Here is a 20795-nt window from a genome sequence, read left to right as displayed (position 1 = left end):
AAAACATGCAAGGACCAGGGATATAAATATATATATATATATTTTTTTTTTTTGGGGGGGGGGGGGGTGGGGTAATGGTTCCCTCTTCCTTTTGGGGGATGACCTCTACTATCTTAATTATCCTCCTGCAGCCCCATCGGCCACTACAAAACCACATGTTAATTTGTCATATAAATCCTTGGTTCAATATTGACGTCATATCGTAAATGAGAGCTTGTGAGCAGTGCCGGGAGAAAATTCTTTTTTTTTCTTTTTCTCTCTCTTCCTTTCTTTTTTCCTCGCTGTTTCGCTTGCGTAAGAACCATTTCAAAATAGAGGGCGACATGTCAAAACTGGTAAGCGGTGCGGCCATCTTGTTACGATTTCCGCAGAGAGCAAGAAGAATGTCTGTTTCAACTTTCAGACCAGCAGTTGTCTCACTTTCGGTAAGCTTAAAACGAATTTATATCGTGTAGATCATTCCTATGGTAGCCAGTTACACAATTGTATCACTTTAAATGAATTTCATTTTGAATACCATTAGGAATAAATGATTTTAAAAACGCCGGTAGTGGCTAAGTTACCATCTTGGATCATGTGCCCGGTGATTTGACACAATGACACTGGCTGTGCTCGCCGGCTGAAGGCCCACGGTAGAGCTAGAGACGCAAGCTAGCAAGCAAGAGTTGGGCGTTGCGCTCGTTCTCGGTCGAAGCAAGCATAGACGATGGATCAATCAAATACATGGAGAATTTACATTTGATTATGGTACATTAAAAAACATAACCTCAACATGAGGAGGCATTCTTAAGAAATAAGCCACTGCTCATTTGTGGCAGTTGGCTAGACTTTATGAGTTTGTATTGTAATTGGTGATCCCGATGCGTTGAGAACCATCAAGAGCACTGCTTATCTTTCGCTAGTAAGACCTCATTTAGAATATGCAGCTAGTGTCTACGACCCCTATGAAACCAAGTACATCAAGCAGCTGGAAATGGTCCAACGTTGTGCTGCAAGATTTGTCAACAACAACTACAACCAACGTGCTAGTGTCACGGACATGTTGAGGGATCTGAATTGGGACTCACTGGAACATCGGCGAGAAGTTGCAAGACTTGCCCTCATGAAACAGATCCAGAGCGGACAATCTGCCATCCCGAAGACCCTAACACCTCTTGCTGTTACTAGATCCCGTCGTTCCTCAACAAGCAATAGCCATCATTTGAAACAGACGTACTGCAGGACAGACTTCTTCAAGTTCTCCTATTTCCCTCGTTCGTGCAAGGACTGGAATAAGTTACCTGATAGCGTTATCAACACAGGATCAATTGATTCCTTTAGGTCCCATGCGCTACAATTCCTAAAAGATTGCTCTATTCCATGACCATGTGCTTCGTTTCCGTGCCTTTATATGGACTAACAAGTCTGTCGACACGTACAGAAGAAGAAGAAGAAGAAGAAGAGGCGTCTAAAGTTTGTGGACATTTGAAAAATAATTAGGAATTAGCAAAATATGCTGATCTGTTGTCAATATTTTCACACCCAATCTCACTTTAAAGTAATCAAGTATTAGTGATTAATTATTAACATCGATGTCTTTGACTTTGGTCATTGGTGGTACTAGTCTAGGCCCTATCAGATTTTCAATATCTAGATCTAAGTTAGACCTATTTCTTAATACCAACTGTCTGTGAATTAAGGTCACATGAAAACTATGGATTATGGTCATACTCATTTGTTAGTTGTTAAGTGAGTGAGAACTTAACAAATATAAAGCCTTCTCTTTTGCCTTCAGATTTAATGAAAAATATTTGTTAAATAGCTCTCTCTCTCTCTCTGTTGTTTCCCTCCACTTTTCGGAGATCAGCGAGTTCATCGCATTCAAAGTACCGGTAGTAGGCTGATGTAAATGTTGTAATATGGAATGTTGAGGTAATTATGCCATAATGTATTATAGTGTATTGGTGCATTAGTGTATAAGGAATTGTAGGTGGAGCAGTCTACAATGTAAGCTACCCCCCCCCCCCTTCCTCATCAGACAATAGCCTTACTTTCCCGCCTTTTTGGGGGTACCTGTATTGCCCAATGTACTGATACCCTATAGGCATGATTGGGGATCCTATTGTAAGTTTTAGTGGATGAGTGATTTTCTTTTGTTCGGGGTCTGTGCACCCAGAGCTGCTATAGCAGGGACAGAGAGACATTGTAGATTGGAGAGAGAGGAGAGAAGCACTAATTTGTGCCTGCTAATGGAGATTGTTATTTACTTCTGGCAGATCACAATTCATGTAAGTTGATTTATACTGTTGGAACTGATGATTATTATATATATTTCATATTATTAATGGATGTCACATTTTATGAATTGCTGAAGATAAGATAGTGAAAGTTGAGGATTGTTGAACCATGTTGTATGTACACTGATATAATGACACTTTATGATAAATGTGATTAACTTATTTCATTTGCATTACATGTATCATGCTTTATAAAGTAGATTATTATGCTTGAATTTCTGATAATGATGAAATGATAATTACTCTGACAAATTAAATTAATTTTAAGTTTGTCTTTATATAGATTGAAACATGTTTCTGTTAAACAAAGTCAATTAAAAGAATGACTACCAAAGAGGATTTATATATATATATATTTGAATGTAATTACATTGTGTCATGCAGTTTTCACAAAGTCATTATTGTGAAGTAAGAATTGTTATTTTATTGTTGTTACCTTTAGGGCTGCATGTGGTGAAATCTCCTTATTTGATGAACTACACTTTCTACAATAAGGTGGAAGCTTTGTTTATGATCAGGGGTCGGACGACAGCATATAGCGTTAGTGTTGCTTCGTCGTTATAGTATTGGCCGGTGAGTGGAGTTTGGCTCTATTGTGTATAGATATATATATGACCTAATATACATGCAATTGTAAACCGATTATTGCACGAAATGATGTAAAATGTACAATATTCTTCTGTCCTATATATGTTCTAATTAATTATGGCAACTATACTGCTACAGACAATTAAAACAGTTAAGCTACCTTTCATGATATTGCACATAATAAGAATTATTATTGAAAATTGAATAATGTATTAATTGATGACTCGTGTTGAGTTGGAAACTATTGCAATGTTTACACTTTAATTTGTTCTGTTTAATGGAAGAAAGCAAATGAAACCATGAATTGTTTGTTATTACATTTTGCTCCAGAGGCTATATGCTAATTATATTTCGTTCAAATTTTGTTCTTGTACAGGGGCTGTGTTTTCTTTGGTGAATAAATGCAAGACTAAAGTTTACGTTGGACTCCCTAGCTGTTGTCATTTCTGAATCTCAACAATGGTGTCAGAAGTGGGATGACTGACGGCGAGGGACAACTGGACTGAGATCATCTGCACGGATACTGACCAACCTCCAACTTCTTGCGGCCGTGACGTCGTCGGCTGGCGATATTTGGTGTCAGCAACGTCCGGAGGCAAAAGTGAACATTGGACAGACAGTGAACATTCAACAGCCTCGGTCAGATACATTGTGACCATTAATGAATTTGAAGAACATGTTCATGTAATGATACACATGATTGATGATTTGTTCGTTTAAGTTTGCTTGTTGTGAAATATTATTGTTCCTGTTGAATTTCATAATTAACACATTTAAGTGCAGGAAAATGGCCCCTACATCTACGACAACAACTGTGACAACAACAACAACAACTACCACGTCGACAGCATCATCCACACGACCTACTATGACACCAAGGGAGCAACCTTCAGACATGGACATGCTGTCACAGTTCTTTCGTCGTTCCATTGGGCTACAGAGCATTCTCCAGAGCAACTTGCCCAAGTTTAGGGGAATACCACAACACGCAAACGACATTGCACTATCGGAATGGCTTGAGGAGTTCTATGAGATCACTGCTCAACACAACATGGAAATGGGCAGTAAGGCCAGACTTCTTGTAGATCACCTTGCAGGACCGGCAAGGGAGGAAATTATGTGCCTTAGTGAATCCCGAAGACGTGATTTTGATGAAGTTGTAGCATGTCTTAAACTATGTTTTGGCTACGAGGAAAATACACAGTCGTTGAGCAGCAAGTTCCATAACCGCGTACAGAGAGAAGGGGAATCGCTTTGTGACTTCAGCCGGGCCTTGATACGCCTATACATAAAGCTGGAGAAGGCAGCAATCACCCAAGCCCAAGGTGAAGCTTTGGCACAATTAAAAGACAAAGCTTTGAGTGACCAATTTGTTAATGGCGCACGTGAGGCTTGGGTCAGGAGGGAGTTGAGACGCATCCAATTAACTCATGGGCCCAGTGGGTTCAATAGGATGAGAGCAGAGGCACTCCAGCTTTTCCAGGAGTCTCCAACAGCTCAGCGTACCAGAATCAGAGAAGCGGACGTCGAGGTCGGACGGGTGGTCACATCAGATTCTGCACATCTTCTGCAACAGATGGTAGACCAACAGACAACTATTATGACTGAACTAGAACAGCTGAGAGGGGAGGTTACACGATTGAAAAATGCCAAACCTCAGAGAAGGAGGGTGAGTAGTGGATGTTTTCATTGTGGTCAGAAGGGACACTTTATAAGGGAGTGTCCCAACATGACACATATGCCTACCAACATATTCCCCGCAACGATGGGTAGCCCAGCTAGCACCCTTTCAGCTAGACATCAGATTTCGCCCTGGCAAGCTCAATAAATGTGCTGATGCTCTCAGCCGCTGTCCTGGCAATGATGAACAAGAGGTGAGAGAGATGATCGGTGCTCTGACAGTAACTACTGTCTTACCAGTGGAAGTTACAGTAAACAGTGATCAGGGGCCAGAAGAAGCACCTCGGGCAGCTCCTGAAGTATACCCATCATATTCCACAGAGAAACTTGAGATTCTGCAGCAGCAAGATGATGCACTGTCAGCTTGCAGACAATACATAAGAGATGGATGGAAGCCAGAGGATGAAATGAAAAGAGAGAACAGAGAGACAAAGTCCTGGATGAAAGAACGCATGTACCTCAAAGACTGTGGAGGGGTATTGTACAGACGACCACCAGATTCCAAACATCCACAGAGAAGACAGTTGTTAGTTCCCAAAGGCCTCCAAGAGAAGATGCTACAGATGGCTCATGACCAATGGGGCCATCAAGGGATAAACAGAACCATAGCAATCCTGCGAGAAAGATGTTTCTGGCCAGGAATGTGTAATGATGTGAGAGCACACATCAAGAAGTGCTTTGCCTGCATTGCAGCTAAGACGCCAACACCGACAATACGAACTCCAAGACGACACTTGCTGGCATTCAAGCCCCTAGAACTGATCGCAATCGATTTTCTGAAATTGGATAAGGGTCAAGGTGGATACGAGGATGTCTTGGTAATCACTGATGCATTCACCAAGTTTGCACGAGCAATCCCCTGCAAGAACCAGACTGCAGCAGTTGTTGCACGTGCCTTAATCGATGGTTGGATAGTCCACTACGGTGCTCCACTACGTATCCACTCCGATCAAGGACGAAATTTCGAGAGCTCTCTTGTCCGAGAATTATGCAAACTGTACGGAATTGAGAAGACACACACCACACCGTACTATCCACAAGGCAATGGACAAACGGAAAGGTTCAACCGAACGTTATGCAGCATGATTCGTTCCCTTGAGCCAGATCGTCGGAGAAAGTGGCCTGGGCTGATCCACCAGCTGGTTTTCCTATACAACTGCACCCCTCATGGAACAACAGGGCTATCGCCATACCGTCTCCTGTATGGGAGAGAGCCGCACACACCAATCGACCAGCTAATTGGGAATAGCGAAGCAGACTGGAATGAGGACTTTCTTACAGAGCATTCGAAGTCGCTACAACATGCTCATACGGTTGCTAAGCAAAACATGGAAGCGATCTTGAGAAGTGAAAAGATCAGACATGATGCTCTACCAATGAGTTCCACACTAAGCATTGGCACCCGGGTACTGATCAAGAAGTGCGCGTTTGAGGGTCGACACAAGCTTGACGACAAAGTGTTGAGAGATCCCTTCATAATCACGGCGGTAAATGACACGGGTGACGTTTACAAAATTCGACCAGTGTTAGGAGGACCAACCAAAGTAGTGAACAGAAGGTTGCTGATTCCAGACCCACGTGAAGAGATGCCAGTTCATATTGTTCAGGAAAGCAGAAGTGACCATGCCACGTCACAACACCCCTCGACTCGTTCTATAGAAGAGAACACCCCCTCTTTCACTTTCTTGTGGGATCGACCGATGAATATTCCAGGGGATCAGAACAACCTGCGAGTAGACATTCGTGACGATGAATATATTCCAGATGAGGGAAATGACCACGACGGAGCAAATGTTGAGAATGAAGAAAATGGTACGGATGACGTTCTCAATCTGAGCGGAGATATAGTACCTGATGAGATAGACAACTCTCAACTTGAGAACCCCAGTCCCGAGGTACCGCGTAGGAGGTCTAATCGAGTAACTAAAGGCCAGCATAGAAATCCACTGCGGCTTCCAATATCGGCGTTACAAGAGTAAAAAAAAAAGAAGAGAGTTTTGAATTTGAAGACAAGAATTAAATATTACTTGTCAGATTAAGATGTGATGTGTTATTAATGCTATGCATAATGTTTTAAAGAACATTGTTTTGTATTTTCATATACTACTGAAAAACATTTTGGTCAAACATTATGACATTAATTGCGGGGAAGTGTATTATAGAAAGATTTTCATTGCTTATATTTTCATGTATCGCTAAAATCTCGGTCAAACAGTATGACATTAATTGCGGGGAAAGGTGACGATTTGGAATTTCGCTCGTAATAATGTATCATTTTTATCAAACATTATGACATTAATTGCGGGGAATATGTTGTAATATGGAATGTTGAGGTAATTATGCCATAATGTATTATAGTGTATTGGTGCATTAGTGTATAAGGAATTGTAGGTGGAGCAGTCTACAATGTAAGCTACCCCCCCCCCCTTCCTCATCAGACAATAGCCTTACTTTCCCGCCTTTTTGGGGGTACCTGTATTGCCCAATGTACTGATACCCTATAGGCATGATTGGGGATCCTATTGTAAGTTTTAGTGGATGAGTGATTTTCTTTTGTTCGGGGTCTGTGCACCCAGAGCTGCTATAGCAGGGACAGAGAGACATTGTAGATTGGAGAGAGAGGAGAGAAGCACTAATTTGTGCCTGCTAATGGAGATTGTTATTTACTTCTGGCAGATCACAATTCATGTAAGTTGATTTATACTGTTGGAACTGATGATTATTATATATATTTCATATTATTAATGGATGTCACATTTTATGAATTGCTGAAGATAAGATAGTGAAAGTTGAGGATTGTTGAACCATGTTGTATGTACACTGATATAATGACACTTTATGATAAATGTGATTAACTTATTTCATTTGCATTACATGTATCATGCTTTATAAAGTAGATTATTATGCTTGAATTTCTGATAATGATGAAATGATAATTACTCTGACAAATTAAATTAATTTTAAGTTTGTCTTTATATAGATTGAAACATGTTTCTGTTAAACAAAGTCAATTAAAAGAATGACTACCAAAGAGGATTTATATATATATATATTTGAATGTAATTACATTGTGTCATGCAGTTTTCACAAAGTCATTATTGTGAAGTAAGAATTGTTATTTTATTGTTGTTACCTTTAGGGCTGCATGTGGTGAAATCTCCTTATTTGATGAACTACACTTTCTACAATAAGGTGGAAGCTTTGTTTATGATCAGGGGTCGGACGACAGCATATAGCGTTAGTGTTGCTTCGTCGTTATAGTATTGGCCGGTGAGTGGAGTTTGGCTCTATTGTGTATAGATATATATATGACCTAATATACATGCAATTGTAAACCGATTATTGCACGAAATGATGTAAAATGTACAATATTCTTCTGTCCTATATATGTTCTAATTAATTATGGCAACTATACTGCTACAGACAATTAAAACAGTTAAGCTACCTTTCATGATATTGCACATAATAAGAATTATTATTGAAAATTGAATAATGTATTAATTGATGACTCGTGTTGAGTTGGAAACTATTGCAATGTTTACACTTTAATTTGTTCTGTTTAATGGAAGAAAGCAAATGAAACCATGAATTGTTTGTTATTACATTTTGCTCCAGAGGCTATATGCTAATTATATTTCGTTCAAATTTTGTTCTTGTACAGGGGCTGTGTTTTCTTTGGTGAATAAATGCAAGACTAAAGTTTACGTTGGACTCCCTAGCTGTTGTCATTTCTGAATCTCAACATAAATATGCTATTATAATCCGTAGTTGGAGGGTAGGGAGTGCAGGCGATGGGCATGAATTTTGTAAAGATAGTGAATTGTCATCTTTAAAAATAGAACCATTGACAGTGTAGGGAAGGGATGGATCATATGGCAAGAGAATAGTGCAAGTCAGATGGGAAGGGTCCTGGCTGTTGAGCTGTGGTGTATTTGGTGCAGGGTCAAGGACATTATGCCGGAGTCTGCTGACTCTGTCGATAAGGTCTTCCAATAGGGGGCCGTTTCTCGAAACCGTCATAACTACAAGATCAACGACATCTCGCCACTGTCACGCAACTTGTCAGCTAAGTGTTTCACGAAGCCGTCTTTGCCAAGATGAGCGACAACTTCCGCGACAAGCGAGTTGTCACTGCTCCGAACCTGTCATATCTTTTTAATTGCTGTAAATTGCTGTCAATTTGTTGCCATTCCATGGGCCGCGAAATGGACGATTAGTTTCACTATCATTTTGAGAAAAATATAGACGAGTTCGGTACGTAATTCTCTGGGATGCAAATGTACAAACGTGAGAATACAAATTATACAGAAACTTTAAAAAGCTGAATATAAACATTAAATCACAAATCATTAAACTATAACATATAAATAAGAGAGGTAAGAATGTTACACACCGTTTTCCATAGTCGATCCATAGTCTTTTCTTAGGATACCGTCATACCTTTGGGGCCTATGTGCATTATTATTCCCTCTCTAATTACATGTACTTCTTCCAAATTATATTTTCAATATCAAATCAATTATTATTATTATTATTAATTATATAACGAGTATTTATGAGACTCTAAAATAAAAACTGGCTGAGAAAAGACATTTTGCCTAAAATTCCTCGTCACAATAAACAAAAAAGTACGTATTGATAAACTATCACATTACGGTATCCTTCAACTGACTTTTGATTCGACTGTCGAAAAAAAACACCGGTTTTTTCTTCAATTTAAGAATCTTTACAGAAATATGCAAATCGTTTGATGATGTAAATATGATAATGACACTATTTATTATTTATTTTAGGAGAATTTATATGTATATATTTCTTTTTGAACAATTTTAGCCCCAAAACTTGTTTTGGGTTATTCTTGATAAATCAAATGGATCGTGACAAAGACTCTGTTCTTGAGCTGCTAGTATCGCGATATATCAATATCATGTCTGTCATGGCTTTGTGAAACGGTTTATCCGCTTCATGACATCTCCGTAGGTCGCCGACAAAGATACGACTGTCATGGAGTTGGTTTCGAGAAACGGCCCCTAGGTTGACAGTAATCGAGCAGGCAGCCACAGCGCGTACTACGGTATCCTCAAGATTGCAGAGAGGACACTTTGTGTTGGTTGCACTAGACCTAACCATCATGAATATGATTCAATGAAACTTAATTTGCTTGTAAGCACAGTTGTAAGTCTAAATGTGCAGTTTTGACACTCTTCTCCCTTCAATTTTTTCCTCACAGAGACGTTGGTTCTCTGCTCAAGCTGCAACACAAGCCAGGCAAGCAGAGGCAGAAAAACATGAAGTTCAGGTATGATTTTGTTTAAATGTAGATCTATTAGTATTATTTCATTTTTATTAAATACAAGTTTGATGTAGCTAACAAATAAAAAGTGTTGCTCACCATCAAAAAGAAAAAGATACTGCCCATTATTTAATTGAAACTAAACTTTTTTTAAAGCTTGAGGCTGAGGCTATTTTGCCTCAAAAACTTTAAGAGTTGTATGACGGTTCCATGAGATGAACAGGTAAGCCCTTGTAAAAATTATTTTTGTCAATAGACCATTTCATAGTTAGCTTTGGTGCAAATGACCCCCACATATCCAAAGATCTTTTACATGTCGAATAACCACTGCCAAAGTGATTGAGGTACTTCATGAATTACTTTTGTCTGCCTTCTTGAGAAGGACATTTCCACTTGTGTTTGAGAGATTGTACTGTCGATGAATAAATGAATAATAATCAGCTGACTTTCATGAGCACAAATCCAATAGTCTCATTGGGTTTTACTATTTTGGGTCAAATAAACTTTATCTGCTGTGCGCAGGTTGTATCTACTAAATAGCTTATTGGGTGGCAATCTTAAATAAGTAAACTACACAGTATGAGGATGTGTGAAACGAAGGATCACACGAAAGTGGTACATGTACTATGCTTGATTTAAGATTGCGCCAGGAATCCTGACCCTGAGTTCAGAATTGTTAATTTCCTGATCTTTTTATCACACATGTACATAATCTTCTACAGGTAACCAAACTTCCAAGCGGGCTGACTGTAGCCTCTCTGGAAAACAACTCTCCTGTCTCCAGGCTAGCGGTGATCGTCAAGGCCGGCTCCAGATATGAGGGCATTGACAACCTGGGTGCATCACATTGTTTGCGAGCATTCGGTCACTTGGTAAGGCTATCCACAGTGTCATCCATTAAGCTGTGCTGTACTCGGCCATTACTTGAGATTTTACTTGCACAGCCTTTTAAATGCACCAACAAGCATGCACTTCAAATGAGCATCTAAGTTGATTCCTCAGCACTACATTCTCAGTAATGGATCCTGCTGAGTATCGTCATAGAGGTAGAAGTAGAAGTTCAATTGTATAGGTTTACTGTGTTGCCGTTGTTAAAACAAAAATTAGGAATACTTTGTGCAATCTAAAAAAACAAAATTGGTTCACCTTGTAGAATGTAAACCACATAATTGAATGACACAGGTAAAAAGTATCGTGGAATGGTAATTCAAAACCTACAAAGAAACTCTTGGACAAGGACCTGAGAGAAAAAAAGAAAAAAAAGTGTGTGTGAAAATGAAAAAAGAAGAACATAGTGTGCTTCTTCCATTTTTGTAATCAGAGATGCCAATTTTGAAGCAATAGTCTGAATTCAGGCCCTGGCAAGTTATTTTCAGACCATAGTTTATGATTTTTTGTGTACAAAAGAGCTAATTCTAGGTGATTTTCAGGCCCTCTGATCAATTTTAACTGGCATCCCTGTGTAATGCCTACTTAAATGATGAACTGTATTCTTGTGGTTTCAGACGACAAGCGGTGCTTCAGCCCTCAGCATCACCCGCGGTTTAGAGGAGGTAGGAGGCTCGTTGGAAACAAGTACAACCAGGGAACATGTCACATACAGCGTCCAATGCCTCAGAGACAATCTGTAAGTCAAGCGATTACATAATCACAGCCTTCTCCCCTCAAAAATGCCACCTTGTTTGCCTTATTACTTTTAAAGGTAAAGACCAATTTTGGAAACGCCCCTCTTTCAAAAAATGAAATGGAAGCTCTTATTACCAACCATGTGAAAGAATATGTTTTGACTAGAACGTGATGATAACAATTTTGCCAAGACACCGCCTACCAATTGATATATTTGGTAAATCATTACATCTATTTGGACCTGATAGATATCGTGCATGTGTCGCACGCGTTTCGTGTAGTCCTATATAAATCTTTCTGTGTACAGTAACTTTACCAAGACTGGGCCAAATTTCTAATGATTTGGATGATTCCAGAACCTTGCAGTACACACCAATACTTATATATTGATTGGTAAATGTAGCTGGATAGCTCCTATACGGCCGTATCTTGCATTTGAACACCATAATGACGAAGGCCGTGTCCTACAATCCTGATTGATTGCAAGTCCTTCAGTGATTTAGAAACTTACAAACTTTTTTCTCTTGAGTAAAGAGTTGCTTATTGAATATCAATTTGTGATCAGTTTGAATTTAATCAAATTGATTGCAGCTATTCATGAGAAAGGTTCCAAGAAAAACTGCACAGTGTATTAGCGCGTAGGATATATTTAGTCCTAACCCTATTAATATTAATAATAATAGATCACATTTATAACGGCCTAATACTTTGTTTCTAGGCGCAGTACATATATTATTACCCCGGTCATCGCATTCAGGCTCAACTGCACACAATTTATGCACATTCTCCACTCCCCGGGGAGCATTGTCATGCTTTCCTGACAATTAACGCAGGCATTCATATATTTCACAAATGACGGAAACAGTATTTTATATTGCAAGGTAATCTTTCTATCCCCCGACAGAGACACCGGAATGTTCTACCTCAAGAATGTGTCCACCGGCCAGGAGTTCAGGCCATGGGAAGTCAAAGACAACAACGAGAGATTGCTCTTTGATCTGGCTTGCTACAAGGATCAGCTCCAACTCAGTAAGTAGACATGTTTTATGTTAGGCCTTTAAAAAAAAGTAAGTTGTATCGCCCTTTGCGACCGACCCCAAAAATCTTGCAATCTTCGGTTGGCTTTTTTTTTTAGACCTTTTTTTTTTTAAAGAATTTTATTTTTTAAAGCATTTAAAACTGACAAATATCAGCCCAAAGAGGGAGTAAAAAAAAAAAAAAAAAAGTTTCTGACTGACCAACCCATGTTTTGGCACCTAAAAGTGCAATACAACATCTTTTTTTTAGGCCTTATTTGCCACTCTCCACCCAGGTTCAGGAAATGGGTACCTGGTAGAAATTGATTCCTTGAATGCTTTTAGCGCCTGAGGGCAGCTGGGGGTAATGCTAGGGAAATAATAGTACCTTTGTAGGCGCATTGAGCATTCCCTAGGATGCCGATTTGTGCGCAATATAGATATCTAGAGATGACAGATTGATGTGAAACAACCATTCGATCTGGTTATAGGTGACTGTTATGGTGGCTTGCAAAATCTAGTGACACATTGAACCAAGTGCATTTTTTAATTTTTAAGGGATGAGCTTTAATATGATCTGCCTAAAGAGATCATCCAGATCCTTTCCACATATACATGTACATAGATTACGTTGTATATTTTAAAAACAGTCCCCCCCCCCCCAAGTCAAAGTAGAAGTAAGATGTACCTACATGACAAGCAATTTAGCCGTATCTGTTCTTTCATGTGCCACTTGGTCTAGTCAGAACTACCTAAAGCAGTCTTGACTTCACATTAATTGTATCACTAATTAACTAATTTTGCATCAGTAATAGGGCATGTCCAAGCTATCTTTTCCCTTACGTTACCAACCTCATCCAAAATTTCATTATATCTAATAACTGTATCTAAAAACATGTAATAAAGATTATTCATATGCTGATTTATGTTCACAATTCCAAAATACATTTCACTAACACTTGGTAAAGTATGGAACCTACCGTGGACTTGCATCATAGCGTAATGTTGCATCAGTAGTCATAAAGTTACGACTGACATTTTGAAAATCATTGTAGATGTGATGGAGCAGCTCCACAGCGCAGCCTACAGGGACACTCTGGGCCAATCTATCTACGCGCCCGAGTACATGGTGGGCAAACACAGCACCCAGATGCTGAAGGACTTCGCCACCAGTCGCTTCACCGCCGACAACATGGCTCTCGTCGGTGTCGGTAAGTCTGCGGACTGTTTCTTTTCGGTTCCAGTGATGTCCAGTGAAAATGTTTTGGAATGAAATTCAGAAAGAGGTGTAAGCATGCCGCGCACACACCAGAAAGACTATGAATTTACAGGTCAGAATTAACACTTCTGATGGCATAGAAGTGGAAGATATTTTATGACTTATTTACATTGATTTGTTGGTTTTCAAAATTCTTGAATTTGTTGTATTTGGCTGATATAAGGTTGCATGGAGTCACAAAAATTGGTCATCTCAGAGATTTAAAGTCAAAAGATGCACTTCTTGAATGCAAAGTTATGTATATATATATATATATATATATATATATATATATATATATATATATAGGGTGCAACCCCCCAATCTTCCAGGCCCAGCTAGCTTAGCCATTTCTTACTACATCTGCAAACATTCACATGTATGTTGTAACTTAATTGTTCTGTTGTACTTTCTTTATTGAAGGTGTTGATCACAGTGACCTGAAGGCCTTTGGCGAGTCATTTGATCTTCAACGTGGTGACCCCTCAACTCCAGCTGCAAAGTATTCAGGTAAACATTTTAGCTTGGAATTAATCCGTTTCGTTATTTGATAGGTATTCGTCTTCAAGGTTTGTTGTTGGGTTGTCTTGGATGTAGATACTCAACTACTTTTATAAGGTCGATAATAAGACTATGCCACAATCTCTTCAGATGCAACCTGTATAGAATGACCACCTGTCATGCAAGAAGACAAACTTGTTTTCCTTCTTTAGTGTCTTTAATTAAAGCCTTTATCAAAGTAACCTGTATAGAGAGACCATCTACCATCATAGACCACCCTCTTGTCTTCCTAGAGCGGTCTTTATGTACAGGTTTGACTCTTTACAGTTCATTACAAACCTTATACATTCAAACCTGTCTACAGCGACCGCCCGAGGAAAACACAAAAAGTGGTCTTTGTAGACCGGTTCCTTTAGTACATGTTTCAAAGAGAAACTATTTTCAAGGGAAACAAAAAATGTGATCCTTGTAGACAGGTGGTCACTAAAGCAAGTTTGACTGTATTCACTTCCCATTGCCTTCCCCTCCAGGTGGTGAGCTGAGGAACCAGTGCGACAGCCCCCTGGCCTATGCCGCCGTGGGCGTAGAGGGCGCCAATCTGACCGGCAAGGACCTTCTGGTCACTGGCATCCTTCACCAGCTGATGGGCAGTGCACCGTACATCAAGAGAGGAAGCAACCTGGCCACCTCCAAGGCTAGCCAGGCAGCCTCCAAGGCTTCTTCGCTCCCTCATGCCGTAAGAACTCCTGAAACACAATTTGTTTACAAATAGAGAGATCTAGCATTTACTCCTGCAACATTTGCTCTGGTGTTTATTTTGTCAAAAACATAGGGTTAGGTTAGGGTCGCAGTAGGATTGCTAGTTGGGTTTAGGGACAGGTATAGTGTTTGATCTGGTGTTGGAATGGATGAGGTCGGTTGGTGTAGGAAATTGACCAGAGAGCCAACTTGGCCACTTCGAAAAACGGCCTCCGAGGTTACCTTACTTCCTCATGCTGTAAGAACCCTAGACACATAAGTCACTCAACAACAACAGAAATGCTGGGACATTGAGAGAGACATATAGATACAGAGATGGACAGAGTCACACAGAGAGAGAGATGGAGAGAAAGAGGTTAGGCTCTTGATAGCTCAAAGGAGAATGTAAAGCCCATGAATTAGCAGATATTCTTTACAAATGTAAATATGTTTTAAATATCCTGAAACTATTCTTATTTGATTAGTTACTGCCTTTTCACACATGACAAGGGAAACCTTGGCCTTAATTTTTTTTTTTAATGAGCCATTTAATGGTTAGTGGATATCAAGCTGAGATGAATGCTGCGCGGAACAAAGGTCCTACACCTACTCACTCATCTGTGTATTATACGATATAGAAATGTGAGGTGCATTAAGCTCGACCTACCCTAATTTCTGGGACATGCATCTCAATATCGGCTCTACATTGACACATACCATGATCTAAAGTGATGTGCTGACATTTTCTCTATTTTTTTTTCTCCCCCATCTTTATAACAGGTGAACTGCTTCAATCTGCCATACTCAGACTCTGGTCTCTTTGGATTCTTTGCCATCACCCAGCCCAATGATATGGCTCCTGTAAGTCCCCCCCCCCCCCCTCCTTCTTCAATGGCCAGGGATGCTATTGGTGATATGTGCACTAGGTTAAGTGATCTGGCTTAGTGAATTACCAATAATCTGAAGGGTAGTTCTGTTTCCATATAGAAAATAAGTAGTCAAGAAAAATGGATTGATTTAATATGTTTATTGATATATTTGTCATAATTTTGATACAATTCGGAAAGTGTATTGACTTTCATACTAAATGTGATACATGTACTGATAAAGCAATGCTCTTGGGTGAGCTTGTGTGTACATTTTATCTTGTTGTACACATGTTGTAATTTAATTTTTTATTTGCTGTAATTAAATAAAATACAACTCTTTACATTGTGTTTAATCTGTAAGTAATATTCAGTTTGCAAATTTGCTTTGATCTGTCTTGAAAATTTACCAGAGATATCGTTGTTTCACGTTACTTGTTAAACAGGTGCTCAAATCCCTCTTGGGACAGTTTGGAGCCATGACCAAGGGAAACGTTGGTGCCCAGGACCTCCAGAGAGCAAAGTAAGACTTTCTACTGTTTACATTCAATTAGGAAGAGCGATAGCTCAGTTGGTAGAGCATTGGTCTCGTAATCAGGCGACCTGGGTTCGAAACCAAGGCGATGGGCTAGTGCCCTTTGGTAAGGCATTAATAATCATTACCAGGTCCCTCGGAGAGGACCTAAAGCCGTCGGTCCTCTGGTTGCTTACCAACAAGCATTTATGCTTTCTTAGCAGCCGGGTAAAATAACTATCATTCCTACTACTATTAATTTTCCCTTCATTGTCGAATTACAAACAGAATGGCTGAGTTCTGAGTGCGAGAAATGCAGAGAGATTAGTAGTGGAGTAGTGGACGGGTAAAAAGGGCTGGTTACATATGGGAGATGTTGAGAAGGTTGATTGGTTTTGCTATCTAAAGCTATGGTCACAAATCAGAGCAGCGACCGACCGATCAGTAGCCTGCTCGGTCGCTGCTGGAATTAGGCATCGCCCAGCGATTAGGTCGGTGCCCGGGCGGTGACCGCCCAGGCACAATCAACAGTGGCGGTTGCAGTGGCAAGAAGATGCAGAGTGGGGTAGATGAAGTTTAAAGGGGGTGTAGCATGACGAGACTACGTGTCTTTCCCGTGGCCTGACTCGAGGCTCTTTGACTACAAACAACATGACCGCAGTATTCACGTGCGTGCAACATACGTGAAACCGAAGCGTGAGATGAACTTCGGTCTGTTTCGCGACCTCTAGCACGCTGACTGTTAATCAAGTCCATTCGTTTATGTGCAGTTGTTCAAAAGAAGTCGTAGATGGCGTTAACCAGTATTTGCCATGCTACACCCCCTTTAACAAGCTGGCCTCAATCCTATCGGTGGTAGAAGGTTTACGATGAGAATAAATGACAATCTATAAGGCTTGTGTGAGAATTTTACAGAAATCATGTAAGGTACTGCAACCTTGAATGTGAAGACAGTAGAAAAAGGTATCTTGAGGAAAACAGAAGGAGCCATGATACGGAAGATGTGGTGTGAAACTGTCCGGTGGAAAGAACACTAGGGATCTCATTGAAAGGTGGGGTCTGGAAGAAACGGGTGGAAGTGGTAAAGAAAAATGGATTGATATGGATGGATGGGTCATGTGTTGTGGATGGCAGATGAGGAACCTGTGAAATAAACATGGGATCTGGAAGTAGATATCATTAGAGGGAAAGGTGGACCATAATTTCATGGAAAGAAATGGTGAAGAAAGAAAGCAGCAAGATTGGTCTAAATGAAGATGATGCAAAAGACAAGAAAAAGTGGAGGGAGGGAGTGTCATAGTGCAAAAGTTGGTAACCCCTAGTATGAAGGCAAACGCTGACTTTTATCAATGATGATGATGATGATTTGCGGTTACTGAGAACTTCAAATACATTATGCTAGCTGAAAGACTTTATTCTTGCACTGTAGGAAGCTGTTTTGTCTTGATTTTTACCCCCTCGCCTGATTTAAAACCAATAAAGTAGCAAAACACCATTCTTTATCATGCTGTATCTATAAACATCACTGTTCAGGCCCTACATTCTGGATCCTACACCTAAGCACTGTTCATATGATATGTACACACTCACCCTTCTAATCACCGTTTTGTTGTTGTTCTAGGAACCAACTGAAGGCCGCTGTCTTCATGAACCTTGAGAACCAAGGTGCTCTCCTTGAAGACATGGCTGTCCAGGCCCTACATTCTGGATCCTACGTCAACGCTGCTGCTGTTGCCAAGGCTGTCGATGGTATCACTGCTGAGGATGTATCGAGGGTGAGTAGTTCTGGGCAGGGCGTAGTTGTATTGTGGCTAAGGCGAGTTGATGGTTGTTAACATTAAGGCTGTGCATAATCGTGTAATGATGTACTCGAGTACACTCCCAGACTTACAGACGAATACTCAAATACTCGGACGCCATGGTTTTTTAGTTGAATTTCTTTTTTTTTTTTTTTTTTTTTTTTTTTAATTTTTTTTTTGCCACCACCATACTATCCCAAGTCCGTCTCTGAAAACTCAAATGATTTTACTTCGAGTTGCAGTTGAAGGCGCCGATTTAATAATAATAATAATAGTAAACAATGCTCTTTTTAAAACCAAAGATGACAGAAAATCTATTTCCTCTGAGTCCAAACAGAAATCCAGACATTTGGTCCCAGTTTCTGAGTGGTGAGTTGACAAAGATTGAGCTGGGAAACATTTCTACCTGCATTACCATGCCGGCGCTGCCTCCCGGGCACGATAAGCGTCCACCTGGACAGTGCCAGGCGCTGGCCAAAAAAAAAAATGGCGGCCGAATATTTGAGAAATAGCTGTTAGCAGTACGAGTGCTGGAGTATTCGACTACTCGTCGCAGCCTTAGTTGACATTTGTTTTGGTCAAGTGGCTAGTATAGGTGGATTTGGGTTCACCCATGCCTAAAGGTAAATCCCAGTATTGGAAACGCCCCAATTTCAAAAAATGAAATGGAAGCTCTTAATACCAATCATGTGAAATGGTATGTTTTGACTAATACATCATAATAAAAATTTGCCGGGAAACTACCTACTAATTGATATATTTGGTAAATTAGTTTATCTATTGGTGTGTGAGAGATAACCCCACGTGTCACGCATGTGTGCGTAGTCCCATATACATCTTTCTTTGTACAGTGCTTGTAACTTTACGAAGACTAGGCCAAATTTCTTATCATTTTGATGATTCCAGAACCTTGCAGTACACACCAATACTTGTATGCTAGATGATCAACCTTTTCTGATCGATTCCACAACATTTCTTTCACAATGCAATCGCATGACCATAACTGGTCTTTATCTTTAAAATACTGAGACATTAATTTTAAAGAATTTTTTTTTCCTAATCGTTTCCTTTTGTTTTTCCATTAGTTTGAATCTCTTTAATCTCTAGTCTATAGTTGAGAAAGCATATGAAGCCATTCATTAATGATTTACAACATCTCTCTTTCCCCCCTCTTCCTCGACCCGCAGGTCGCCAAGCGTATCTTCAACGGCAAGAGCTCGATGGCAGCCAGCGGCAACCTCATCAACACCCCCTACATGGACCAGCTTCTGACGTCATGAGTGCACCCTCTATCATAGAATAAATTATAGTTAGATGTACAGGAGTTCCTTGTTTTGTGTCTATCAGAGATATGAATTTGAAGAGTTATTCTATTTGAAAGTGATGTGAAAGGAAACCAAGTTGACGAAACTGAAAGACTTTGGGAATCATAATTTCTTCCCCCAATCCCCAATGATTGCATATTTTAGTAACAAAAGAACACACAACAATACCTACATTTTAAGTATTTGTGTCAGCATTCTATCAAAATTGAAACACGTGTCATGAAATAAAGATATGTATTTGCTCTGAAGATTTAGCAGAATTTGAATACTACCCTGTATATGCATACACATGTGCTGCATGTACATGCATAAACACTGTACTCCTTGCACATGCATGGGCTCGTACTTTGGTACGAGGTAGTGATGGGAATCATAACAATTTGGCAATGTTTGCTTTTTTCTGGCAATAATTGACAATGCTGATTTGATAAATTCTTAGAAAAAATGGCATTATCTCTCACCTTCATGTTTTTCTTAAGGAGACAGCATTAAAGAGAGAGAATATGGGGATGTTTGTTCAATACATGCAACTTGAAATACTAGTAATATATATGTGTGTATATTTCAGAATGTGTAATATTGAACCAAAAATACATCCTTTGAAAAATATTAGAAGCCAAGAAACAGGTCATCCTTGAAATGTTTCCATTATTTGTCTTGTTCAACTGCTACTACAAGGAGTCAACTGACAAAATAAAATGAAAAAGTTACTTGAGATTCTCGTCGGTTGTGTTTTTTTTATTTGATTTTGCATTGCTGTTTGTGATTGTAAGTAATTTGGCGAATCACTTGGTTTGATGATGTCAAGAAATGGACCGGTTTTAACTATGGGGAGGTTAGAACAAGGGTACATGACAGAAAGCTATGGAGGTGCATAGCCGCCAACCCCTTCCGAAGGGATGGCACTAGATGATGATGATGATGATGATGATGATGAGTAATTTGGGCTACATATGAGCAGTTCTGCATCAGAAAGGAGTGCAAATGTGTGTTGTCCAAAGTCAAAAAAAAATCGTGTCGTAAAAAAGTGTACTGGTATGTGTATGTGAAGGGGCGATTACGATTACGAGTATTGAGTATTGAGAGAGATGGGTGTGACATGTGCATTGGCGCAGATGCTAGATGGATCATAGGTTCAATCATGGAGGCCCATTTTTACTTTATTTTGGAGCATTATGAAATGCCTGACAAATCAGAAAGAACTTCCGGTGACGTAACTCTCTCTCTCAAGTAGCTATGACAGGACCCGTGCTACAATACATGGGGGGTGTTTCACAAAGGTCCTCAGTTGAACTTATCTCTAAGTTGGACTTAA

At 39.8% G+C, this 20795-nt stretch overlaps 1 protein-coding gene and 2 long non-coding RNA genes across 5 annotated transcripts; all 3 read left to right on the top strand.

Annotated features, from left to right (window-relative positions):
* Positions 1-295: 295 nt before the first annotated feature.
* LOC584954 (cytochrome b-c1 complex subunit 2, mitochondrial) lies at positions 296-20197 on the top strand. Its single transcript, XM_784798.5, has 12 exons — positions 296-425; positions 9775-9843; positions 10560-10709; positions 11343-11464; positions 12368-12492; positions 13535-13690; positions 14161-14247; positions 14769-14974; positions 15757-15837; positions 16289-16365; positions 17978-18131; positions 19343-20197. Exons 1-12 carry the CDS (start codon positions 324-326, stop codon positions 19433-19435), a joined length of 1422 nt encoding a protein of 473 aa, XP_789891.4. The 5' UTR covers positions 296-323; the 3' UTR covers positions 19436-20197.
* On the top strand, positions 1887-3283 carry LOC115923518. 2 transcript variants are annotated; one of them, XR_004063945.1, is made up of 3 exons: positions 1887-2267; positions 2719-2849; positions 3241-3283. It is a non-coding gene; the product is annotated as an uncharacterized LOC115923518 (long non-coding RNA). The 2 variants fall into 2 exon arrangements; XR_004063944.1 differs by having other exon boundaries at positions 1887-2849.
* On the top strand, positions 6574-8248 carry LOC115923519. Of its 2 annotated transcripts, XR_004063947.1 has the most exons (3): positions 6574-7232; positions 7684-7814; positions 8206-8248. It is a non-coding gene; the product is annotated as an uncharacterized LOC115923519 (long non-coding RNA). The 2 variants fall into 2 exon arrangements; XR_004063946.1 differs by having other exon boundaries at positions 6574-7814.
* Positions 20198-20795: the final 598 nt, after the last annotated feature.

The sequence above is a fragment of the Strongylocentrotus purpuratus genome, unplaced genomic scaffold, assembly GCF_000002235.5.
Source record: "Strongylocentrotus purpuratus isolate Spur 01 unplaced genomic scaffold, Spur_5.0 spur5_scaffold_14, whole genome shotgun sequence".
NCBI lineage: Eukaryota > Metazoa > Echinodermata > Echinoidea > Camarodonta > Strongylocentrotidae > Strongylocentrotus > Strongylocentrotus purpuratus.
Note: the sequence above shows the minus strand (reverse complement) of the source record. Positions and strands in the feature narration are given on the sequence as shown.